A 27,810-nucleotide genomic window follows, 5' to 3' on the forward strand; every position below is an offset into this window, starting at 1 on the left:
CTGTGATACAGGAATTTCAATAAAAATGTTTTAACATTTAAAAAAGTTTTGTGTACTTTTTAATAATTTAGATATGACTTTGTATACATAAAATATATATTTAAAATACACATCATGATTGTTACTTGTAATATAAGCTAAAGCTATAATGAGAATAGATTGGTGGGAAACAGATTTTACTCTGTTTATTGCTGTAAGAAGGAGCTTTATAACCCAGTACTAGGACTTCTGAGGCTTACATAGACTTGTGTCTTGCCGCTGAAAATGTTTCTACTAATTTCTACTCCTAAAGTACATTAATTCAGATATTATCTTTGTTTTTTCATCTGCTCTGAGAATTGTACCTCAAAATATGTAAGGGAATTAACTGCATCCATCAGTGGCAACTGCATCATTACAAAGAAAGTTTGGGCATAAAACTCAATGACCAAAAAGTTATGAAGCGGTTCCCTCCTTCTCTCACTGAGGGTAACCCCTACACTCAGGAAGAAAACAATTGCAGAATATAGAATGTGTGTGATGGGGTGAAATTGCAATAGCATCATGAGCCCAAATATCTCAACAAAACTAAACTAATTTTTTTTGACATAGTATGAAAGACCACTAATGACAAAACACTTGAGTAATAGAAGTCACTTAAAGACCCAAGAAAGAAAGAAAGAAAGAAAGGGAGAAAAAGAGGGAAGAGAGAGAGGAAGCGAGGGAGGGAGGGACAAAAAGAAAGGGAAATAGAGAAAAAAAGAATGAAAAAAGAAAAAGTCCTACTGCTTTGCCTCTGTTTTCAATACTGACACCCATGAACACATCTGTCCCTGGGATATGATACAGAGGCCTGGAGGCTGTGACCTCCTTTCTGAATCTATCAGGAGACATAGCCCACACCAACACACCAGCACTCCAGGAGTGTTGCTTCTGCCAAATATCCTTTACCAACTTCAAAGAAAGAACAGGGAAAGAACTGTAATGATGCTTAACACGAAAGACTGCCTTTCTGCTTCCTTCCCTGTCCCCATAAACTGAATGAACTGTCGTTATAAGACAACATACTGCTGAGTTAATGTAACTCAAAAATTTACAGCAGGTTGTATGCCTGGAGGCACATTATGGGGCCACCTGTAGGCATCTAATTCCAGTGAAAATAATAAATAATTGTGGAGCATTCCTCAGAGTCTAGAGAGAGTGGATAAGAATCGTGTTGCTTGTTCACTCCAACATGGATTCTGTTGTGGAGGAGGATTAGAGAACTGAACTCTCTCCAACAAATGAGTAATCCTTCTCCCCACAAAAGAGTCCGCTAAATGCTACACCAGACACCTGGGTGCCAGATCTACACAGCCATTTTTGTGCACTTTTGATAATCCACCTGCAGAAATCACCACGTGGCAACTGCTTAATATAGCACATTGATCCCTTTGAGGACTTCTTTAAACAGTAAAGAAAGCTATTTTGTTTGTCTTTCTGTATCCTGTTTATCTTTTTGAAACTCCTCCTCACATTTTGGCAAAGATAGAGAGTGACAGTAAGAATATCTGTGATATGACTCCAACCACTTATTTTGAAGAAATCAACGTGTGTATTTTAGCAATGCTCAGCAACCCTGACCTTTTTTTTTTTTTGACTAGAAAGAAAAATTCGTTTATTACAGAGCTGCTTTAAAAACATAGCAAAAGGGTTTGTTATCGTGCTTTTGCAACAAAATAGGTGGGTTAGTATTTATCCTGTGACTACTAAGAGCATGTATGTTGTATATTTTAGATCATACTCTAAGATAGTAAAATTTTACATGTGTGTCTATATATATAATATGAGCTTTTATTAAGTTGGTTTAAAAAGATAGTCTAATTTTGTTCAGTTGGATTATAAATTACTTATAAACTTTACTGATTTCCTCATCTTACAGTCACTGCAAATATGGTTTTAAGATCTATGACAGCCTTTCTCCATAACAATCACATGGCTTGGAATTAAGAAAACTAGATTGAAATTATCATTTAAGTAAGCAGTGAAGATTGGATGGTTGGTAGAATTAAGGTTGACATTTCCTTTCTATTTGTACTACACAAAGGGTTAATAAGGTTTCCATAACCTTATTCTTTGAAGGCTTTTCAGCAGAGGCAGAATATTTAAGGATTGCTGCCAAAACAGATTTTAACCCTTTTAATCGTATTGTTAATAACCACATGTTGCATGGTACAGAGCACACTGCACATAAGGCAATATCACGCTGAACACAGTTTGACCTGATACCCAATCAAGGAAAGGTTCCTAGAGACGCTTGCCATTTTGGTTGCTATGGTGAGTTTCATATTTTGTAGAAACCACTGCTAGATGTCTTAAAATAGACCTTTGCCAAGAAAAACATTGGTCCAGTGGCATATGCTGACAGAGCTTACCAAGGTTGCTCAAATTCCCTTCCTTTGTTTTTCCCTCTCCCCACTGGGGCAACTGCTCCAAGCATCAGCCCACTAGTCTGGCAGGCAGAGAATCCAGAAACTTGCTGCTAATTACAATGTTGACAATTCCCAACCTGTTTACTGGCGCCAGCAATCAAACCACATCCTCTCAAGTGAACCAAAAAGCACTTTCTGGCTTTAGCTTCCTGAGGTTCCAAGCTGGCTATATTAATTACTATTAACTTAAAACTGTATGTTGTACAGAAGAAGCTTAATTAGCTGGTATGAGGATTAAAATCTATCCTTTACACATTTTAAAGCATTCTGTTCTTGACCAAATAATGTGAATCCATAAAACATTTTTCTTTGGACAAAATATTTATTATTTTATGTGTGGCTTCTCAGGGCCACTTTTTCCACTGGATTATTTTCATTTGAGCACCAAAATAGATTTTAAAAAGCCAATCTATCTGTCTGCCTGTTTACCTACCTATCTTGGGATTTTATCTACAATCTTTTTAAAAAACTTGAGAAAAAGAATAAACATAGTTATTTACAGTTATTGTTTATAATTAATAAAATACGAAAACCTTTTGATGGAGATTAAATGATCAAAAGGATGTCAACTTTCTGTCTTGATGAATTTAAAACAAAGATAGTTACACCATTTTTTCTAGTGAACCCTCACTGCTGTGACAGAGTGCTGATTTGGCACATAAAGGTGTATCTATCAGTGACAGGCTGCATATACAATGGTGGCCCCATAAACTTGTAATACATATTCTTACTATACCTTTTCTATATTTAGATGTATTTAGATACATAAATACTTACCATTGTGTTACAATGGGCTATATTATTCAGTATAGTAACATGCTGTACAGGTTTCTAGCCTAGGAGGAGTAGACTGCTATACAGCCTAGGTTTGTAGTAGCCTATACCATGTAGGTTTCTGTAAGTACATTTTATGTTGTTTTGACAATGACAAAATTGCCTAAGGATGTGTTTCTCAGAATGTATTCTTGTTGTTAAGCAACGTATGTATAAGGAGTATGCTTCATGATTGATAAGTTGGGTGAACCCACAGTGAAAAATCTCCTTCTCACACCCTGAATGGTTAGCATTACGAGTAACCCAAATGTGTCAGAGGCAGATCACCAGGCAATTTTCATAAAGATATAAAGATCACAACAGAAGTGGACAAGGGTTTTGTAAAACTGAGAATTTTACTTTGATTCTGTTCTAATCCAAGAGCTGATCTGTCCTTCTTTATTCAACAAGGTAGCTTTGAACATTTAAAAAGTGAAGTAAAAGTAAATATAATTTTAAATTGTATCTTAAAATGTGATTTTGTTTCCATTATTTGGTATGAGAACATCATGGGGTCACTGCTATTTAGTAATTACTTTAAATTTTTCATTGAGCATACTGCATGACAAATATTTTTTTGTATTCAACCCTTTAGTCAACATTTGCATTTGGAAGCTTATTAAATTGAGTTGATGTAATTGTGATGAACATTTCCCTTGTTTTACTAAAATATTTTCAACTAGGGTAAAAGATCAAGTTATTCCTTTAATTATGATTCATTTCTGTTTCTATATTAATATAGCCTATAAAATTTTCCAAGATTTAAAAAATCCTTAGTACAAGCATACTAGAGACCTTTGGAATCTGTTGATATATTCACATCTATATATACGATACAAGAGTTTTTGAAAAGTTTAATTGGGGAAAAATATCACTGAATAGTATGAAAAATACAAGAACTATTGTTAGACAATAGGAAGAATAATGTTGTGAGAAAAACTTCAACACTTAGTGAGTTTTAATATGCTACATTAGAAAGAAAACACCCAACGAGGACATATAAAATGGGTTCCAAATATTATCTGGGTGTCCATTGAGAAGTTATTTGGATTCTCTCTGTTGCCAGGACTTCATATGGGAAACATGGAGGTTGTATTACATACCAAAGAACTAGATCTGAAATAGAAATTTATAATGACAGCTAAATATCATATGAATTTACTATGAGCTTAGCAAAGACTTTTGAAACTTTGTATTCCATGTGGATATAGGGATGGAAAATAATCATATTAAAAGCAAACAAATTATCAAGTGGAAATGTTATGTATTTGGAAATAAAGGCCAAGTTAGACAAGGACAAACATGTCAATCTTCTCTATCTTTATCATGTTTAACTAACAAATAGCCTTCCCCTCTAAAATGTAAATCAATTACAGTGAATGGGAAACACTAAACTCTTAGTATCAATACTTTACATCAGGAAATACTATCTTAACAATCCTCCTAGATTACTTTACTTCTGGCATAAATTCAAGTATCACACGTATCTTTTCTAATAGACAAATTGATAAAAAGTCTGTCTCTTTTAAGCCATGTCTCCCTAAGCTGGATGTTTAGAAATCTGCCTTTTCAGACTGATGTTCTTTCTTTTGATTTGAGAAACATTCAGATTTCTTGCCTTTCTCAATTTTCTAGAGATAAGCTAAGCTTATTTTACTCAGAGATTATTTCTATTTTAATTGATTCACAGTTCTATATCAGAGCATGACTTTGAAAGCAAGAACTTTTGGATACAGTTGTCACTCATACTATGAAAGAATCTTTCTACACAGATAAACTATATAAAATCAATATTGAACACCACCCATCACAACAGGGTAAAGGGTACCATATAAGGAACAAGCTCTCTTCTAAAGTTTCCTGAAATTGATAGTTTTTCAAGGTGTACTGGTACCAGCCACCAGGAATTTCATTGCTGATACTTTACTATATCACCAAAATCTGCACATTCTTCACTCCAGTCCACATCATTAGTATTGTTACTTGCTATCATTGTCCCTTGTCTCTTGTCAAATTCAATTGTTATCTACACAAATCGCCAGATGTAAATGTGAAATCGCCTCAAAAGTTTACCATCACTCACTATTTTTAATAAACATAGCATCCACAACTAACAGAAACCCATTTGTGGTAAAGAATCTCGTTATTTTGACTCTGTTTTAATATATAATATTAAAGAAATCTCAAAGCTGTTTTATAGACAACTACATCCAACAACAGAAAGGAACATGAGATATTATAATAAAAGTATGAATAAATGATTTCCAAATCTCACATTCCTACCCCCAGGTATATATTTGAAGGCAATTACTTTTGAAAACTTTGTAGAATTTTTATGGAACTTATTCTCAAAATTTTTATGTTTTGATTTTTTCTCTTCAAATCTCTATTCTTTTTATGCTTGCTTCCATTCAGCACACCAATCAGAATCAAAGTTTTAAATAGACATAGTGTTTTATACCCATACTTAAACTGAGAATGGATGGCATGCAAACTATCTGAATAAAGCAATAGCTGATAAACCATATTATTTTAATTTTATGTATTTAAATACATAAAATGGATGTATTATTTTGGGAATAAAAAGTCAACTTATATTTACTATACATGGAACATCCCAGAGTCACACCTTTAAAATAAAATTGTAACTTAGTCTGCTTTCCTAGTAAATAATTTTAAAAAATAAAAAAATTACACAGATCTTTAGCTTTAAAAGCATATCTATCACAGTAACTATTATATTGCATAAAGTGCATTTCTATTGATTACTTTTTAAAACTTTATAAATTCTTAAAAATATTTATACAATAAATGTTAAATAAAATACCTTAGGTAACATTCACATGGAGTAAAATTATTCTATTTCAATAGTAGATTAAACAGCTACTTGGAGTTTCAAAAAGAATACCAGCTTGAAAGCAATGTTCTCATGGATTTTTCTATTATTTAAAAGTTATATCAAATAGAGAGAATGTATTTTTCTTCTTGGCAAAGAATAACTGCACTACTAGTAAACAAATTTAATAATAAAATTTATGTTAACATTAATTTAAGCTTAAATATATGCAGTGCAACAATCATTTTATATAATAGTGACTTTTAAAAATTATGAAAAAATGTAAAATTTATATTAACATATGTCCTAAAAGGATATCATTGCTTTCACAAAATTAATAAATATTTTGAGCACCTACTATGTGCCAAACAGTGAACTGGATATTTTAAAAGACTAAACCATTTTAAAAGAATTAAATATCCTAGACTATTAATGCTCCTTTTAACAGAATGGAAAAAAAAAAAACACAGTAATTTTCCTGCTCTTCCAAATATTATAATTGAACTTAATAGCATAAATATTTATACAAGGAGTAAACATTTTTAGAGGCCAAGTGTTCATATTCATTCTTTATCCACTACACTCATGAATATCAACTTTGAATAGCATTATGGTCTGGCCTCATTCCACTAAAATGCTTATGAAGATAGATGTATGGTTTGAGGGCTTCAAATTTATTATACAGATATACACATACATGTCCTCCCATAATAACACATTAGAATGAATTAATAAATCATTCTTTTGGGGCTTTTTTCTCTACAAAGCTTCAAATAAAAAGTGAAGTGTGAAAATGTAACAAATATTTTCATGTGTTTCATGCTTTAAGAATTTAAGTAAAAATCTTAAAGACCATTTTCTTGTTTGATACCAAGACAAAATGTGAATACTATGTAAAAGCTTCCGTCTTACTGTGATATCAATTAGCACACCATCTTTACATGAAATGACGAGTAGAATTCAGACCAAAAAAAAAAGGCTTTCCTTGAAATGGAATCCTAAAGAGGTAGAAAGGCCTTACGTGAATCTAAATCTAGCCCTTTTTGTGGATGAGACAACTGAAGACCACGCAAGCTGTGTGACAGGTCCATTGTCATAGTTCACAACACTATCTGTACTCAGAATTAGATTTTCCAGTCTTACTCCAAAGTTCTTTTCCACCACAGGATACACTCTCTCTCCCTAAGTATCATGTAATTGAGGGACAAAATGAAATTTAAGATTTTTCTGTATAGCGGCCTCAATTCTCTAATTTTCTTTGTCTTAGTAAACACCAAAGCCTATATAAATAACAGTTATGAAAAAAAGTAGGTGAAACTGGATACATAATCATTCTATTTAATTCCTGTATAGTTATCAGTGAAACAATCCAGGATATAAGTTGTATCATGAGATATTTCTTTTATGAAGGAAAATATTTTTTCCTCATATCTGCTTCTCACAGAATAGTAGGCATGACATTCATTCATTCTCTTAGAGTCCAAAAACAAATGGACCATTTGGCAGATATATAAAGTATATTTTAAATAAGTAATTTTTAGCTTATCTTGAGACTTTTTTGAACCAGTTCTTGAAATTGACTACACTAGTATAGAGAGACAAATGTAAACTTCAAACAATTAATACTCATTCCTGTATTAAATACAAATTTTAAAAACAAAATTGCAAAAAAATGCCAATTTTCCAATTAAATGTATCATTTTTATAAAAAAAATCTTTTCAGCAAAAGTGTTTCTAAAAAGCACACATTTAATTCAACTTTACAAATAGACACTACTTTCAAATTATGCAAATATGTCACTATTGTAACATAATTTGTCAACTTTTAATAAAGCATATTATAATATAAATTGGACTTGAACCGAAAACATAGTATTAATAGATTACATCAATATGTCTTTTTTAGTTTGGAATTTAATTAAATGATATTCAACATTGGCTTTAAATTAATTAAAAAAATGAAATAACCTTTACTTAAAATCCTGTGAACTGCATGTTTTAGAACTCAGAGGTTTTTAACTTTTAGTTCTAGCCTGGTCTGATACATATGTATATATTTTCAAATACTGTGAGTCTCAAAGGGCTTTTCCACAAACAAAGCAAATGAAATGTTGTCTTTACCCTTGCATATATAGTACAATATTTTAATTGAGTTGAAGATCAGACTACCTTACTTAGCTCACATTATTAGCCAAGATGTAACAGAACTCAGAACTCAAAAGATACAGTTAGTAAAAAATTTTTAAGCTGGTCAACAATACAAACATGCAGATACACTGATTTTATTGTTAGGCTACACTCAAGAAACTCAACTAATTACTGGGTAATAAACACATTTCAAGAAATTTAAAATTGTGTAATATGTCTTTTTTAGCTTATGTTTTTTGATGAACTGCAGTGTTTCCACAACTAACATGTTTATTTTATACACTCATGTAAAATGTTTTCCAGACTTAAATGCAAGACTTATAAGTTATGATTTTAAAAATCTGAAAACATTTAAAAAACAAATTGTACTACAAAACTATTTGCTTAAAATCTATTTAGCACTTGTGTTTATAGTTGTATAGCTACCAATAACTAAATTCAATAGCTAAATGAAATAATTTAAGTCTTTAAATATTCTGATGTCATTATTATATTTGGCCTTCTTACTGAAAATATATACAAAAAAATTTACATTTAAATAGTAAGTCTCCTATGCCGAATACACTACTTTTCAACATGGTAAGAACATCATTCTGTCATTTCTATGATACAATGGTAGCTGCACCTGTACAGTATTGACAAGATGGTGAACAGTTGTGATGGTCTTATGCTGTCTTTCCTTTTGTGTCCTTAGTACTTCTCTTCTGTCCTACATAAAACACGAAAATGTTTCCCAATATATCCATCATCTCTACCTTCATTGTCTATTTTTATATTTGAAAATTTATCATTATAATATGGAATATAATAAGACAAAAATTGATAATAGGGTTTGTGAAATTTTCCTTCCATCAAAATGCTACTTATCATTGCTTGCCTTTTCTTGGACTTTCACTGGGATCCCTGTTCTGTCTCTAGATTGGCACTGCAGTGACACCAAGAACCACATCATTCTAGGGCTCACAATGGCCCCAGATAAAGTTCATGGGGTTGTCATGATGCTCTATGGATCTTTAACCATGAATACCACCACTGCCTGCAATTCTATTCAAGCAACAACATCAGAATAGGATTCACAAATACAAAGAATGAAATAAGCAAATTTTCTGAAAAATGCAGTTTCTGTGAAACTACTTACTTGAGACTCAGTAGCAAATGATCAATCAAGATGGTGTTTCTTATACTTATTAATGAATATTACAGTAGAAAATTGACCATTTATAGACATTATATAAATTTCAGTTGGCAACCTAAAATCTTCCATCTATACATCATAAATTATGCCCATAAATTTTGAGTATTTAGGCAGGCTTTATTAAAGCAAAACGAGTAGACAAAAGTAATTTTCACAGTTTGTCTCCCTCCTCCTTTACTATGCCCTCAGTATTGTCAAATGGACAATCTAAGCTGAATCCATGTTCTCTTTTTTCCAGGAAGACTTTCTATCACCTTTGTAAAGCAAAACAAATATTAGGAAAGGCTGCTAACCCTTCTAGTATTTGTACATCAATGGAAAAGCCATCCAAAAATTCTGATTACTTAATACTACTTGGATCTAGCATGAAAAGCACAAACGAGTTTTATGTTTCTTTAATCTTGGTTATGAACAGTGACAAGGCAAAAGCAATAATTGACTAGTGGTGATGTAGTTTAACATTTTTTTTTATGGGAAAAGAAGCTGCCTTGTAACAAGAAAAATTAACTTCAGTAATTTCAATTTAATAAAGTTTTAATTTTTCCCACATTCTTATCTTAAAAGGTCTGATGATGGAACATTTTCCCCCCAAAACTTAAATAAGAACCAGTTCAGTCAGACTGACACCTAATGGAAACTTTCATAGGAAAATAATTCTGCAAAGGAAAGAAAGCAATGAGGTAAGTATTTAAACAAAAACAATCAAAATACTTTCTGTTAACTATGAGTAGAGGTTTCCTTTAGATTTCATCACTAGCATTTATTTGCAGTTATTCTATTCTAAACATTATTATTCTGCTTCCATGAAGCAACTGCAATAAATTTGCACAAAACTGAATAGAATAGCTTATATTTCAAAAGTTCTTCCTCATCCCCTCAAAAAATGCCAGATTACTACATCTTCTGCTTCTCACAGGCTGTCACCAGGCCTTCAACTCTCTTTCCTCCTTTCAAATCCTAAACACTTACTATTTAGCCAACCAGCATGAGGCCAACTTTCCAGAGACCATCTAGGAACTAGAGTATGTAGCTTCTCTCTACTTTTCTAATTTCCCAATGAAACAATGCCACCAGTAGACATAGTGCATTTTGTCAAACACAAAACAAGCACAATATTTAAAAGCCCCAAATCACCAACTGGTGGATCCCTAGAGAAAGAAGGTAATTCATGGAACAATGAAGGAAAGAACAGGAGTTACGTATTCTCTTGCTGATGATAGAATGTCGAATGCGAAGACAGCATCTGTGTTTTCTTTCCTACTTCAACTCATTCTTAAAATGGACTCGCCCCCGGGAGCTTCTGAGAAGGGCTCCACCCGTTTTCCCTGCAGACAACAACGTTCACTGAGCGCAAAAGCTCTGAGTAGAGATATCCTGGGAGAAACTGTGGGATCAGACACAATGGAGTGGGATTAGGGGTAGGGAGAGGGTGTATGTGGAGTACCCTTCACTGGGAATCCTAAATATTAGAAGAAAGGCGAAACCCTAGATGGGGAAGCATGAGAGTGTTCTGCCTCCTTGAAGTCACCTCGTTGTCAGTCTCTCCAGGGTTCAGACTGTTCCTGTGGGCAAGAGCCCAGAGGGGCACATTCACTTCGTGACTGGGAAAGGCCTGTCCTCCAGGGGGAGAAGGTGTCAGAGTTGCAACTCAGCTTAGAGCGGTCCCACAGCGACGAGAGGGAGAGCTTCTCAGGACTCTAAGTTTATTTGATTTTTCTCCTGTAGTTTTCACTTAACAAGAATTCAGTCTTCTTGCGCAGCCCGTGCATAACCAACGATCACCACGCAGGGAGGAAACCTGCTTAGTGTTTGGCCGCACTAGTAGAATCTTCTGGGTGCCCGGTACGTTCTAGTCCCCAGTACTCAGTCCTCCCATCTTTGAAGCGCCTCTATGGGACGGTCCCAAATGGCTCACAAGAGGGAAAGGCCAGGTGCAAAGGTGGCAAAGCTGTGTGGTCCGACGCCGGGAGAGCTGAGACCTGGAGCCCTGGCCCGCGCCTTCCACTCTGGGTCATCCTTCCAGCCCCATCTTGGACATGCCAACTTCTGCCAAGTGCGATTGTCCCCAGGAGTCCCCAGGATTGTCCCCAGGAGTGCATGTTTGAGGGGATTGGTGGCCATGGCTTTTTCTTCTCTAGGAGGTGAAAAATCCGTGCTGTTTCATCGTCCATTAATATTTGAAACAAACAAACAGAAAAACTGGAAGTAGAAGGAGGGGGAGGCTCTCTCTTGCTCCCGTCCCTTCGCAGCTGACCTGAGAGGGGGACGTGTCTTGAGTTGTTGGTGTTTGAGACTCGTCCTAAAGGCAGAGGCAGGGAAGACAGCGCTGAAGAGGTGCCCCAAAGAGACTGGACGTCTGAACAGTCACTGCCTGCCCCAACCTCTTTCAAGAAGGTTCCAGGTCTGTGCCACACTGCAGCCAATCCGGTTCCCATCCTGTTTCTCCTCCCCTTCTCGGAGAATCGGAAAAGAAAATATGCGTTCCTGAGAGACCCGCCACACTTCCTATCTGGAAGTTCCGCGGGGACCCAGCCCCCGGGCCCCCGCCCCTTCCCCAGCTTGGCCGCCAAATCCGACTGCGAAGCGGCGCGGCCGGCCGGGGGTGGGGCTCTGGCACCGCCCTGGGCCCGGGATTCGCGAAGTCACGCGCTTCCGCAGGCTTGCGGGGGCACCTTCGCCCACGGACACGCCCTTTCTGCGGAGGCCGCCCCCGGCGACCCTCTCCCCAGCTTCGGCGCCTCAGTCGTGACGCTCCCAAACTGCTCAAGGCCTTTCAGTCATTCCCAACTTCAGAGAATCGCCCCGTCCGCCTCTCTCCCCCCAGCCGCACCCCACCGTGGAGAGGAGAGGAGCGGGCGGGGAACGCGGAATGGCCCCGCAGGACCCACTTCCTCTCCCCGCCCATCTCCTGCCCCTTGCCCCCCCCCCCCGCCCCCTGCGCGAACCCATTTTACAGTCCTGGTCACCGGAGGCGCGGCGCACAGCCTTTCTGGTGGAACCAGTGCGAAAACACCCGAGGAAAGGAAAAGAACAAGAAAGTGCTACCTTGGCAACCACGGGCGTTTAGTGGCCAGCTGGTGGGCTGGGGAGGGCGGCCGCTGCCCCCCTGCCGCTGGTACTCTCCTCGACTACGCGTATTCTTAAGCAATAACAACGTAATCCGTATTATCCACCCAAGAATACCCGTCACCGAAGAGAGTCAGAGGACCAGGCTGCCGCTGCCGCTGCTACCGCTGCCGCTGCTACTGCCGCCGACGCCACCACCAGAACTCTTGCTGCTCGCTGAGCCCGCCCCTGGCTGGGGATGGGCTGAGCTTGACCGGGACCATAAATCCATAACTCGATTTCCCTAAAGAAGGATCCAAAGCTGTGCTCGGCTGCTTCCTGCCCAAATCCAAATGGCCGCTCTATTTCCAGTTCTGAAAGACAAATCACAAAACCGAATACTTAACACAGAAGAAGAGTGCTGTCTTTCCAGTGAGGAGGGAAGATGTGGCAAGGCTCTTTGGGCACAAGTGGGAGTGACAAGTAGCCTTCAGTTTACCTGGTGCTCTCCCAGTGCCTTCCTCTGCACTTCTCTGCTTGGTACCCAGTCTGGTCTCGGCCAGTCCATTCTAGGTGGTTTGATTGAGTGCCATGGCAGCCAGAGAACCCTGTAAGAGACATGCATAGTTAACCACACAAACATTACAGATATATTTGCCTAGACGGCTTTAGGAAGAAGTGAGGCTTAAATAAAGACAGAGTCATGCATGGGTAAAATTTTCAGTAGTATGTTTTGGAAATGCATTTTCTCAAGCCCAAGATCACAGCAAATAAACACTCATTCAGTTTACTACGTGAAATCAAATACTTATAGATCTACAAAAAATAGGCATATTTTCTTTGAAGGCCTTAGAGCTATACAACATAATGATTTTTAAAGAAAATAAAAGCTTCAAGGCACAAAATAATTAAACCCACTTTCCATAGTATCAAAACTCACTGAGTTGACAAGCTGGTAGAGTTTCTATGATTTAAGCATCTTTTTATATCACCACAATATTTAATGTCATGGCACACCTTTAAAATATATACTATAAATGCATTGCTGTACAGCTGTTGTGAACACCTCTACAGAAAAACCTTTGAAGCTCTGTGTTCATGAAAATTATTTTAAGAAGAAAAAGCCAATAAAAACTCATTTGCAAAGTGACTGTAATTTTGGCGTTCAGAGAGACTATCTTTGTGATTCTTTGATGATCAATATGGCTCTTACTGGAAAAGCTTTGTCTTAAGATCCTGCAGTGGATATTCTGATAATAGGGGTTTATTGTTCACTAAATAAAATGGACAAGTGCAACGTCACTACCCAAGAGATGGTCTAGCTTCATTAGAAAGTTCTCAATTTGCTTTCCCCTTTACTCTCAAATACATGAAAGTACATCCATGTGAGGGGAATGGGGGGGGATACGGAAACATGGCAATAGACACTATGATTTCTCAAATTATGTAAGTGCAAATAGCTCTTCATCAAGGAGTAATTATATAACAGAATCTCTCCCACTACCACAACTCATCTCTAACTGACCTGGTTGCAATTTAAGACACTTAGGTTGTGCTTGTTCCTGTCTTTTTGTAAGTATAATACACACCAACTCATCATTTTCTTGACATGGTACTTAGAGATAGAAAAATCAACATGAATTCTAGGTTTTATGAACAGATGTTTAATATATAATGTTTGAACCTAAAATAACTGGAAAGAAAACCAGTATAGCCCAACTACCACACTCTTTTACATTATTTTCAGATAACTCTTAAGTACACCACTTACAAAAAGACAGATGCCATAAAACAAATAAATAAACACTATTTTCTGCTGTTACCTAACATAGCTATAAAGTGGAGCTTTCCTCTGGTGCTAGATCAAAAAAAAATTCAAGAAAGCTGACAGGTTCTCTTCAGCTTGAACTCCTAGAAACAAAAGCCCTTAGGGAAAGTAATGCAATAGTCTATGAGCAAAGTGTACATTTGCTTCTGCACTCTTCTATTTAAATATCAACTAATATCAAAAGGAAAACAAGAAACACATTTACGGATAGGCTTGGATTTACTAATTGGAACGTTTTAAATTCAAAAGGATGATCAAGGCGCGCACACACACACACACACACACACACACACACCAATACACAGGGCATCAGAATCACAGCATAAATACCCACACAGCTTTTCAATGCTTTCCAAGTAGTCTTCTTTAGTTTTGCTTCCTCGCAATTAAAATAAAATACACACACACACTGACCCACAGACTCACACGCTTTAAGAAACTAGAACAACGCAGTTGATATGCTATCTTTCTACCCAAGTAGCAGTGCCAGCCCTTTCCCTACCTACCTAATGTTCCATCAGCTTCAGCACCTGGACGAGTGGACAGCTCAACCCGGGCAGACTGCCGGCAGCACTCGCAGCAGAACTGACGCTCTGAGCTCTAACCAAAGCTCTCTCTTGCTTCAGCGGGGCAGCCTGACTTACGAGAACACCATTTCCTACGAGACCACTGCCGCTGGGTGCATATTCAATTCAAGCCTCCTTAAGCTGTCGGATTTCCCCCACCCATCCACCCTCCCCCGCTTCTCCACCCTCTACACAACAACAGAAAAGGGAAAAAGCCCAATACCATCAGGGCGTTTGTTGATCAACTTACACTTCGCTTTTGAATATTTATCTATTGCTAGCGGAACAATATCAGCGGAGGCTTAGGACCGCATTAAGTACCTTTGTTCATCGACTCCTGCAAGCCATGTTTATTAGGATCTACATTTCTCTCGTGCCCCAATAACTAGAGGTGTGTTTTGCGGGAAGGGGGCTTTCAGCACCTTTTGATCTCTCAAGGCCACCGCGACTGACTGCAGGTTCCCACTACTTTCCTATGCTATCCCCCACACTCCAACACCCATCCCAGTTAATTGCTTCGCAATTTGCAACCAAATATACAAAAAGAAACGCGACAAAGCAATCGGTTTGAGGAAATAAGCCAATTAAGCTAAAGCTGAAATGTCTCTCTCTCTCTTCTCTCTCTCTCTCTCTCCTCTCTCTCTCTCTCCCCCCTCCCTCTCCCTCTCTCTCTTCCCCCTTGACTCCCTCCCTCTCCCTCTCTCCTTCCCTCTCAAGTAGAAAGGGGGAAACACCAAGGAGAGAGAGAAAATCGGCAGGAGGGTGGTAGTCGACTCTTACAATCAATGGAAAAAGAGTATACACATCTTTACTGAATAACACTCTCGTTCTCAGACAAAAAGAAACACATTTTTCGATGTAAACATAGTCTCCCTCTCCCACACATCCTACATTCTTTACGTTTGCTGAGATTTGTCTTGCTGTATGGCAAAGTAACTGTCACAAATCCATCTCGATTGAAGTGCTTACCCTCTAAATCCAGGTTTCAAGCGGAACTCCAACTGTGTGTAGAAGCCAGGGAGTCATCTGATGTGCGGTGAGGTAGGCTCTGGGCAGTGGGAGCTTCTGCTTCTCTCCGAGTGCTGGGTTACAGTGTTAACAAGCCCTGGGAAGGGACCTCGGCGCCTCGCGCTGGCTGTGCCCCAGTGCCTTCGCGTGGCGGCTTGCTCACGCTTCCGAGGAGTCCCAGGCGATAGCCTTCAGCTGATGCGAGCTTCCAGAAAGGAGTGGGGAAGGGAAAAATCATCTAATGCAATCAAATCGATCTGATCTACACCATCTGTCGCCTGCCACTATACACAAACGTTAAAATAGAAAAACGGAAAATACTGACAGCCGAGAGGGTTGGTCTGCAAAGAGTTCATTTTTAGCAGAGCATAATTGGATATGGTCGGCGTACAGTTACAAAAGCTGCTGTTAACCATCCAGTAGTGGATCCCAAACATGCTAATGGTGGATTAATTGAGGAAGATCTGACGTGCAAGCTTCATAGTCTCTTATTCATGACTTCCCAATGGGAAAGGACCAATGCCTTGTGGGACTATGGTAACATACAGTCAAAAAGCTGCTAAGAAAATGGCTGTGTGTTCACAGCACCTCTCTCTGATAACAAACATATGTCGACTAAAATGGTTTAGTAGAATGGGAGGGGGTATTGGAGAATAAAATTTTCTTTCCTTGTGTAAGCAATCCCCATTTTCTTTTCTTAAAGAAATGCAAAAATAGATATATCTTTACCCTAGTGTGGGGGAAAAGATGTTTTAAAAGGTTTTTATCAAGATCAAACTCTGCCATATAAAAGAAACGGAACACTCCTGTGCAGCAATTCTTTTAAAAAAAATCTATTATCACTTTTTTTCCTTACTGTGATCAAAGTAGATCCATAGCATGTGCAGTATGTGGAAACTCAGTCCAGTTAATCCCACCGGGATTGACTCAAGGTTGTTTAATGCCAGGTGCCCTTTTGACTTCTTGAAATCAGGATGCCTTTTGGGGAAGGCATTTTGTATCATTTAAAATTGACATAATGAACATTAAACATAATTGCAGTGAGGAGATGAGAAGAGTTTTCTTTTTTAATTCTGCAACTGCTCTCTCTAGCCAAAACCCCTTTTGGTCTGTTTCCAGTCTTTCCAGATCCGTTGATGGGGAAATATAAGAATGAGGGAGGAAGTCGAAATACCAAAGGGGAGGGAAAGACAGTGTGGGTTATCAATAGCCAATAAATTCTATTCCACTTGTAATAGAAAAAATATATATAGCAATAAAAGAGATAACTCACTAATTGTTGATCATGATTCTAAATTTTAAACCCATTTAAAAAATTATTGTTTGATACCTGGAAAGAAGACACATTGCAAACAATGGAATGACTGTCCCCCAACCATTTATAGTTATAAGTTTAAAAAATACTGAAACAGTTTATTATCTAGATATGTGACAATTTTTATTAACTATAAGTAAAAATTCCATATTTCCACTGATTTCGTCATCCATTTGAACACTGAAAACTATGGTCATTTTGATTTTGCTCTCTTTCCTTTGGTAACATACATTACAGAAATTCCATAGTAAACAATTAGTGTTTAGGAAAATTCTAAAGATAAATGTATCTCCTAAAACTTTGATAATCTGTTTAAGAAAAAAAAAACACCTAACAGTTATGAATTAAATTAGACTAAAAATATAGCTTGAAGACAAATCAAACAATTTACCTGATCTTTTGTTTCAATATACATTAATTAAGCACTCTCTCCAACCTACACAACATTCCAGGGTCATAGTCAGAAATTCAAGTCTAATAGTTCAGCAGCCTTTGTTGTCATTCGTGTCAAGCTATTGCCCCCTGCAGGTTAGGCTGAAAGTGCAGGCAGAATTTGGCCAAGTCCTCAGGAAATTGATGGTAGCCAAGTTACTCAGTCTCTCCCAAAATTTTAACTAGAGGCAACTTTTAAAGTTTACCTTCATCACAGTTTAAACTATTTATTTATAGGTAGCTAATATATTCAGAAAAAATGGTCTTTGAAGACAGGTGATTTCATGTTTTCTTCTGAGACTTTAGCTGCATGGAGTAAATCATCCACTTTGTTGTGATACAAAGAGCATTTTGGTGCACTTAATATAGTTATCTTCATCTTCCCTTATCCTTATTCCACAAGATCCAGAAAAAATAAGTAACAGAATTGGAATTATGAATTCTCAATAATAAATATGTAGCTCTGGGCAATTTGATGTCAGTGTGCTCTTAGTAGACTCAATGAAATGCATGCATATCAAACTGTTTCAGATTCTCCCTGCTCCTGATATGATGAGGTCAATTACAACATTTCTCTTGATTATAAAAAGAAACAATATTTCAACCTTCATATTCCTGCTATAACCATCATCCTTTCCCACACTCAACTTTTCTAAATAAGGTATCTTGCCAAGATGAAATATATTTATAATTGATTGAAGAGAAATTAAATTACATCAACTCTTTCACAGCATTAGAAAGTGGAGCAAGTTTATAGGAATGATTTCAGAAAGTTTATGGAAAGATTCTTTTATTCTTTGGAAGTCAACAATGTGGCTATTCACACTGAGTTGTAAAGAATCCGGCAATGGATTTTTCCCTTTTATATAAATATGCATTTCATTGAGCAGTAGGGTATCATTATGTGAAATATAATCAATCCTAACACCAAATTAGCAATCAATAAAAATCTTAGTCAAATTATAGAAGTATCATTTCAACATTGTATGAAAGTAGCTAGAAACATGAACTGCATTTCGCTATCTTAAAGACATTATGAAGTGACTTAATGGATAGTGGCAAGACTTGAGTCTTTCTTGAAGGATTTTTTTACCCTAACTACTGATATGTTTTCTAGGTCCTCCAGAATGGACATGTGGGATAGGAACTGGGGATAACTATGTCATATTTTCAACAATATTAAAAACACAAAATCAAAATAACCTGAATACTTATCCATGTTTTATTACATTTTCAAAGCTTGTTAAATTTGAAGAGGACACTACATCTATACATTAAGAGGTTTGCATCTACAGTTCATTAACCCTCCTGGTCCAAGCAAAGAGGGGATTTGGACTAGGCTGTGAGACTATTAATTGCACAAGTATGTTGTAGCCAGAAGAGTGACTGGTTGCCTGCAGCAACCATTTCTAGTTGTCTTTGAGTATGCGTTTTTAAAGAAAAGTCATCTCCCCTTCAAAGTCATATCTCACATATATACCATTTTACATGATTGTGTGTACTGAAGCACATTGCTATTGAGTCAGAAATTTTCAAGTATCTTGATTCAAATGGCTGCCAAATACCTATGAACAGAGTTGCTTTTAATTAGCATCCAGAAGGAGAGATGATATTTGACCTGTGAGTCTTAATCAAGGGGAATATTTTTAAGTTCTCCCATAGACGACGTAGCAGATTGCTTGCAAGTGCCTTGAAAAACATAATCCTTCTTTTCCTCCTACTATCATTACTATTGTTCTAATAGTTTCTAAGCATCAGAACATAGTTCTAGAAACCCTGTAATGCTGTTATTGCCGGAATCCTGGGTTATTAAACATTCTTATCCGCAGAAGCGAAAGACCATCCAATCCTATTCATATGCATCCTATGACTCAACTCAGTTTCCACTGTGTGTGTGTGTGTGTGTGTGTGTGTGTGTGTGTGTGTGTGTGAGTGAGAGAGAGAGAGAGAGAGAGAGAGAGAGAGAGAGAGAGAGTTAGTTCATCCTGAAAGCGCTTATGTTTCCAGAGGTTTTCAAATGCAAATGGAGTGGGAGTGGTGGTGGCCGTTCTGGAGTGTACTGTGTGGGTGTGGGGGGATTTGGGGAGAGGGTGTCGTGGGCATTAAGTCTAAACAAATTCAAGGCCATTACCACCACTGCAGACCAAAATAACTTCGGTCTGAGAGACCCCTTAGAAAGATACAATGCCTTCCTCATATAAAGAGAGGCAAGCTAAAACCAGAGCGTTCTCAGCGCTCGCGCAGTTTTGAGACAGGGTCCCAAAGACCGCCAAAACGCAGGTGTTGCGGGAGGGCCGGGTCTAAACTCTCGTCGGGCGAAGTGAAGAGCGCAAATCCCCAGGCCCAGCTCGCCTTCGCGGGACAGGCCAGCCACCCTGGCTCCGGGCCGGGCTAGCTCTCCTCTGAAGCCCCGGAGCGGGCAAGGGGCACCGTTCTGGCCACAGGAACTCTAGTTTCAGCAGCCGCAGGCCGCCAGCGCTGGCTCAGACCCGGGCCTCCTCTGGGAGAGTAGGGTAGCGAAAAATCAACCACCACCTTGGATTTCAGACCGAGGAAAGGAAGCAAAAGCAAAGGTGTGGTTACACAGGACTTCCACAGACAAACCGTTGCCTCTCCTAAGGGGACCCGCGCTTGGCGGCCGCAGAAGCGCGAGGCGCTGTGGGTGTGGGCGCGGGGGCGTGGGAGTCGACACTCTCCCCTCAGCCGGGCCGCGCTCTCTGCGATCCTCCCGAGTCCTGGCCAGCGGCCTCGGCTCGCCCCCTAACGCCCTCGCGAGGACCGCTGCGGTCGGGCCCAGGGCGCCCTGGGCTGGAGGCCGGAGCGGGACGGCCCCGCGGGACTCCGGAGCCTTGGTAAGGCAGAGGCTCCGACCCGGTTCACGAAAACGCCCGGCTCCTCCAGGATTTTTCGTGTCTTAAGCAGCTCTGAGAAGGCTCCGCTGGCGCTTGGGGAACCCCGCTGTGCGGCTCCTCCCGTTTGTCTCTCTCAAGCTCTCGCCTTCCTCCCCTGGTCCTCCCTCCACATCCCCTGCCCTGCCGGAGTCCCGGGCCGCGCTGGCTGAGCCCAACGTACCCGAAGAAGAGCGCCGGAGCCCCCTGCTGGCCGGACGCGGCAGGCGCCGCGGCCCGCTCGGTCCCCTCCGGCCCGCGGGCGCTGCCCAGCCCGGACCCGCCTCCACCCTCCAGCGCCCCAGCGCAGGGGGCGTGCTAAAAGCAACAGAAAACAAAACAAAAACAAACAAAGCGCCAAACCCCACTCTCACCTCGTCTACTGGTCAAAGGTAAGTGTGAGTTCAGCCTCTCCCTCGTCCGTCTCTGACCCTTCACTGATTCTCTGGGCTGAGGTCTGAAGGAGCCATTGGGGGCCCCTCTGAAAAGGAAATTATGGCTGCTTTTGAAAACATGTTTTCTAAGCATCAAAATCAATCTCTCTCTCTCTCTCTCTCTCTCTCTCTCTCTCTCTCTCTCTCTCTCTCTCTCACACACACACACACACACACACACACTCTTCAACCAAACCCACACTTGCCAGTCTGGAAGGGTGCTACTGTTGTACGTGTCTCTGGAAGCGTTTTATTAGCTATTGGAGGAAATGTTCACTAATAGTTCAGGTTGTAAGTAAGCAGCAATAATTATTCTGTGAATTGGGGAGAGGGAGGTGAAAACAGATAGATTCCTCTTAATTTAACCCTTCCTCCCATACCTGAGTGTGAATCCTACTTTCAATACCAAGTCCTAGCATAAGCCGAAAAGTTTTCATTCTTATACTGAGAAGGAGAGAGAGAGAGAGTCATCCATTTCTGGGAGGTTTCCTGTGCTCCCACCCCTCACTATGGAACTGGGGAAGTGATTGTTTTGCTTATCTAGAGAATTCATGACTTAGTTTTGTATGGCGTTTGGAAATTAGTTTAACCTTGAAATAGGCTATATGCTTTGAGTGGTACGGTGAAATAGGCTGGATGCTTTTCTTAGGAAAAGATTGTTAGAAATCACAATGTTTCTTCCTATTCAGGCAGCCTTGAGTTAGAGATGGTCATAGTATCCTATGATTATTGTGACTTTTAGTGAAGGCTGTTGCCTCTGGATATTTACTGTCTTTGGGAGAAAGATAGTTTTTGTTTGTTTGTTTTTTAAAATCGTAAGCTTAGGCAAACGATAAGTATAGATAGGTCCAGTAAGGGATCAGTAACTATTAATATTTGTTTCTACTTTCTTCACACAATCTTCTGGGGAAAGAAGCCAAAGGACTTTTTTTTTTTTTTCTGTCCCTGGAATTAGTTTGTTCTATCTAGGCAAGATCCATGAGAGAATCTTTTAAAATGGCGTCTGTTCTTATTTGGTATTTTCAGGTGGATGACAGAATCTTTGACCTGCTAATAAGGAAGGGGCTGGGGCTGAAATGAAGAGGGATCTGGTATCTTTCCTCTATATTCATCAATCCAGGAGATCTGAACAGGTCATAAAGAGTTGCAGCTCCTCCTGAGGATAAAATCACAATTAAAACAATAAAAACTATCATGTGCTGAGTGCTTACTCGTGGCCAGGTGCTCTACCTTTACCATCATTTTCTCATTTAATTTCCACTGCAGTCCTATGGATTAGGTACTATGATAGTTTCTCATTTTACAGAGAAGAAAAGTAAGGATTGGGAAGATTTATTTACTTGACCAAGGTTGTAACAGTTGGTAAGCAGAAGAGCAAGGATCTGAAAGCCAGCAGTAAAAGAGATATTTTGAAAACTCAGGTGTATTGTATTGAATTCAGACTGATATTAACTAAGCTAATATTTCAGGTCTCAGTCTTGTTTTTCATAAAGAAAAGAAAGTATTTTCTTTTCCTGGAATAAAAGCATGTAAGCAAAGGGAGATATTTGCTCTTTAAAATGTTTGTTATGAACTCCAGATCCCCATTTCACAGATGAGAAAACTGAGGGAATCAATTGATTTAGTTACCATAGCAAGGTGCATAGCCAGGCCTTAAAACTACAGTTGCAGATCCAGCTTCTATATCCATTCCAGTTAACCATACTGCTGAAACACAAAAAGATCCTTGGTTTTTCTGAAAATGCTAAACAGTAGATCATTAACAGCCCAAATCCCGTATTTCTCAGCGAGGAAGCTTTCTTTCACCTTAATTGTGAATACCTTTTTATACTGAAAGGATGCAAATGTGGAAATAGGGCTATTCTCAGTGGTGAATTAAATGACAAAAATGGCAAAAGACTAAAATAACTACATCAGCTTTGCTTGAAAAGCAGTTAAAGCAGTTAAAAAGATATCTGAAAGGCTCGTCTCAGTACGAATTTAGTCTTCTCCACCCCCCAAGACCCATCCTACCCTACTCCAGGAAAGCCATTCCACATTACATTTATTTCTGCTAGCTTTTGTTCACAAAGGAGTCTAACACTAACAAGATTTTGGTGCTTTTCATCTCCATTCATATATTTCTTCTTTGGAACTGTGAATGGTTACAGTAAAAATGTCAAAACAAACCTCTGGAGTGAACACTTTAACTGAAAAAATACATACAATATTAATTGGCCAAAGATTTTTGACTGACATCCACATTTTAAGACACACTTATCATATACTGAAGTATATTGTGAAAACTGATTTACGCTTTATGTTAAAAGGTAGTTCAGGTCCAGAATGTGTTTCGTAAAATGGTCTTAGAGTTCCTCCATTTTCAGTAAGGCTCAAAGTGCCAGAGAAAACCATATGAACTGCCTTAAGTCACTGATTGGGCTGCAGCCCATGTCTCAGCTTTCTCAGTCATTTGTGTGCAAATTATTTGGCCACATGGCCTCCTATCATGTTGGGGATCTGTGATTTCTCCAAAGGTTTAATTTAGTTGAATATGATTGTTATTGTCAAGTTGGGATTTTTTTCTCTCTCACCTCTCATTAAAGCCCTTAGTATCAATATCAGTTTAGAACTATTATGTTATATAATGAAGCTTGCTTGTCTGTGTGAATTTATGGTATATTAATGTGTTCACAGATATTTAGACCTGAAGGTCTTTTTTAAATGATCTAGTCTAACCTTTTTATTTTACTGATGAGTAAATTGGTGTTGTCGGAGGTAAGTGAGAGGCAGAATGGGAGCTGGAACCCAGATTTTCTGTATTCAAGCTCTAAGGCCCGTGCATTCTCACAGCATCATGTCCCCACTTCTTTCATTGTTAGAGATTCAGCCATTCATTCAACAACTAGTTATTGTCATGAACTTGGCAAGTGTTCTAGGCATTAGGAATTCAAAAGAGAGAAAAATAAAACAATCCTGAAAAAAGGCCTTCATTTGTTGAAACATATTCTGGTGGTGGAGTAGGACAGAATCAAATGGCAGTCTTAACAATGGCTATAAAGACATTGTATAAAGACATTTTTCTTAAAAATTTCCACTAATAAATTATAAATTTCAAGGCAGACAAAAATATGTTGATATTCTTCTGCTTTTTCTGTTAAAGAAAGTCGAGGAACTTATAATGAAACCAAATAATGAAACACTAAATAATGAAATGGCCAGATAATGAAATCACCAACTGGAAATTAGTAGTAAATGGTCATAGCAAATCCTAACCAGGTAAGTAGAGCCATCTCATATGATCCATCCACGGACCAAGGAGGACTGTTTCCCAGAGTCATCACAGAGTCTTTCTGTGAACTGGGGACTAAATGCCTGTGAGAAAACATAGACTTGTGCAGGAGCTGGGATAAAGAAATAATAAAGACATCAAAGAGGAAATTATTCAACAAGATTTTTTTTTTAAATGACACATTTTAAAATATGTATTAGACTGTCCTAGCATGAACCAAAGGGCAAGAGAGCACTATCCTGAGGTTAAGGCAGAAGCTTCAGGGATTATTATAATTCATTTGTGTGATTAACTCAACTTTCCCCTTTTAGAATATGATGGACGGGAGTCTCCCCCCATCAATGAAATAACTGGGGAGGGAAAGGTATAAATAATTCAATCCTGTAAAATCTTGGGTTTTGTGATTGTGAGATTCCTTACAAAGAGTGTTTTTCAGAAAATGGAACTGGTCATTACAAAGATATCATCTTACTGGACATTGAAATGAAAAATTATCAAATGACTAGGGCACAGTAACTTCCTAAAATCCTTCCTCTGCCACTTCCCTCACAAGAATTTTTGCCTGTCAAGGTTTGGACCAATCGCCAATTGTCTTATACCCATATTTGCCACTTGAGAAGAACACTTTTTTTCCTCTGGTGTTTTACTGTATTTGACTTGGCAAGGAAATGAAGCTTTCTCTGGGCAAATACACAGTATGAAACTTTTAGTTAATTTGGGACGGGGAGGGGAGGGTTTTGTCTGATATTACAAGGGGAAAAAGTGCATTTACTCAGCTGAAGTTTCTTTTGTACTGTTTTCTGCCAGTTTAATTTTTATTTTCTTTTGAGTTCTGATGATATAGCAAGGTAACAGATATAATATAGTTTATAGTATAATATGTTAATAATAATTTGGCTATTTCCTCTTTTAGTTTTTTATGTATTAGTCATGTAACACATAACCTGTAAGCAGGACTGGCTGAAAGAAACTATTAGATAATTGTTCCATAGAGGGGACCACTCAAGTCCAATTCACTGTATGTGAACTGTTGAAGAAATTTTGCAAAATTTCTCTTTCATGTTGTGAGATGTCATGTGGTGGTATCAACCAGGGAAATGATTAAGTTGGATTCTCCAGAGAGTCACTGGTCTATTTCCTGCCTCCAAGCATATCTGAAACCAAGCTACAAATACACGAAGTGTTGAATTGCAGAAATGTGGTCCAGTTGTTATCTCTACTACCTGTATTACGGAGATTAGAAGTTGTAAGTAAAGAAGTCTGTGTCTTTTTCAACTTTTTCTGCTCTGAGGCCAGCTGAAGAAGCAATAGCATGCTCTCCCACCATGGTCACTGAAAAAAGTAATCTTAAATAAAGGAAAATGTGAGATCTGAGATCTTTTCAGTCGGCCTTAAGATTGGACAGAGTTTATGGAATAATTATGTTGAAGCTCCTAAATGATGTAATTGAGGTTATCTTTCTGGATTGATGAAAGGGTCTTTGTGACCCACACTCCTTTTGGAGCTAACCCACTGAAAAAAGAAAGGCAGACAGACAGAAAGAGAAAATCAAATCCTATTTGAGATGGAGGTTCAGTGACAAGAGAAGCTTTTAGCCTTCAGATGTATTTGCTCTGTACCAGGTACATAATAATACAGCTTTTGCATCTTTAAATCCATACTTAGCTAGGCATTAAATTCTAGGAATAATCTGTTTATAGAAAATAAAGACATTTCTATTTGAAAACAAATGGGAAAAAATAATTATTTTTCCCCAAATGTGTACCCTTTTAATTGATCAAATGCATCCAAGAAATTCTGCTGGCAATTTGAACACTCTGTAGGTGTTGTTGCTGCTCTAAATTTGTCTGCAAGAGGAATTGTAAATGGTATTTACCTTTTAATTAAACAAAGCATCTTGCAAATTAAACACATGTTCTTGCACATCAAAATTTAGTTAACATCCCTTTCATTGTTCCTCCTGCTGACACTCTGACAGCATCGTGAGTCCACACACAATATAGAGTCATGCTGCTCCCCCCTTCCCTGCACTTTGCATTCCTCAGAGTAGATGATATCACATGCTAGAGTACCCTCTGTAACTGACTTCTAATAACTGAGCTGCTTCTCCCATTTAATATACTTAATATTGTGTAAAATATGGGACTGTATTGGTGTGTCCAGAAACTGGAAAGCTTTGGACACTGATCTGACATATGTCTTATAATCTTACACTGAAAAGTTGACAGTGAATGACAGAACACCTTAGAGGAATATAAGAAGCTGATAAAGGCAGAAGCACTGCACGTGAATGCAGAGTATGGTTTCTAATAGCTACATACTTTTTTACATGCATACCAGTAATTTGACATTTATAATTCACCGTGGAGCTCAATTTCTGTCATTTTCTTACTGTCAAGTCCTCCACATTTTGAAATAAATGTCCCTTCTAATTATTATATGAATTTGAACTCCAGCATTCAATTTTTCCCCTGTCCCTTATAATGGAGTACTACATTTAGCTGAAGTCTGATTTGCAAGACCATTTAGGAAGTGTGAGCATTTCAAACGGATTCCCACAAACTATATACATGGGAACCCTTTCTGGATTGTACTCTGTCTTACTTATGAAAGTACAGTTTAAAACCCATCGATCAGTACTATTTCTAAGAAAATAAGGTTATTAATGGCAGAATGAAACTGAGATAATTAGGATATGGTCTTAATGGAACAAAGTCAGAGAGAGGTTTTTCAATAAAGCAAAATTGTCGTTAACGACTGTCATTCAGTTGCACCGATGCTCATTAATCTCTTTTATTTCTGTTTATTTATGGTTTATGTAATTGAAATAAAGTCATTTGCTTAGAACATTGCCATAGAAGAAATGCTTCCTGCTTTCAAAAGAGACAACTCGGAATAAGAGTTAAATAAAATCCAGGGTGAAATGAAGTTTTCCCTTAGCATTATGGTACCTCTGAGCTTTTTATTTTAAAAGTTGAGGGATTATTTTTACTGTTAGTGTTTACTTTTAAGGTTCAGGCAGCTAGCATGTTGAAGAGATGCTACTCATGTCAGAAATTGTTTTGAGGCACAGAAATGATTGGTATGGATATGGGTGGAAGAGAGGGAGCGCAGCCCGTCAGTGTCATTTGAAAAAAGCTTCAGCTCAAAAGAACAAAATACCTCATTGTAATCAAGCCTTAAAAAACAGAAGTAAATGATAAACATACATTTTTTGCAAATATTGACTTTTATGTTTTAAATAAGCATTTTAAAAGCTTTTGGTGGAATGATGGTTGCTTGTTGATTAAAATAAGCCTTTATGCAAAAAACAGAATGTCCCTTTTTGATTTCAAATAAATGAACAGAATGTGGATGATGAATATGCAAGTATGACTTAGAGTTATCAAACTGATTTCCCTAGATTTAGATAAGACCAAAGATTAGGGGCTTTGGTCAGTCGCTAAATTTTAAAATATTATTTGCGTTTATACCAGCATAACTTCTGTTGCCTGTTTAAACATTTCACAGTTTAACTGGATACAATTTTCCAACTATAAAGAAAATCTATGCCAGCCAACAAGTTTCAGAAATATTGATTG

At 38.2% G+C, this 27,810-nt stretch overlaps 1 protein-coding gene and 2 long non-coding RNA genes across 3 annotated transcripts in view; 1 reads left to right on the top strand and 2 right to left on the bottom strand.

The window, feature by feature from the left end:
* Positions 1-4,094: 4,094 nt before the first annotated feature.
* LOC103794587 (uncharacterized) lies at positions 4,095-12,347 on the bottom strand. Its single transcript, XM_078333128.1, has 2 exons — positions 12,273-12,347; positions 4,095-12,063 (listed from the first exon to the last, which is right to left on the bottom strand). Exons 1-2 carry the CDS (start codon positions 12,345-12,347, stop codon positions 11,332-11,334), a joined length of 807 nt encoding a protein of 268 aa, XP_078189254.1. The 3' UTR covers positions 4,095-11,331.
* A 4,958-nt stretch (positions 12,348-17,305) lies between these two features.
* On the bottom strand, positions 17,306-21,093 carry LOC144577058 (uncharacterized). The gene is made up of 2 exons (XR_013520279.1): positions 20,899-21,093; positions 17,306-20,171 (listed from the first exon to the last, which is right to left on the bottom strand). It is a non-coding gene; the product is annotated as an uncharacterized LOC144577058 (long non-coding RNA).
* Positions 20,741-27,810, top strand: part of LOC128928228 (uncharacterized) — a 260,914-nt gene continuing 253,844 nt past the window's right edge. Inside the window, exon 1 of the long non-coding RNA XR_008473051.2 lies at positions 20,741-20,916. This is a non-coding gene — a long non-coding RNA (uncharacterized LOC128928228). The remainder of the gene's footprint in view (positions 20,917-27,810) is intronic.

The sequence above is a fragment of the Callithrix jacchus genome, chromosome 7 (genome assembly GCF_049354715.1).
Source record: "Callithrix jacchus isolate 240 chromosome 7, calJac240_pri, whole genome shotgun sequence".
Lineage (NCBI taxonomy): Eukaryota > Metazoa > Chordata > Mammalia > Primates > Cebidae > Callithrix > Callithrix jacchus.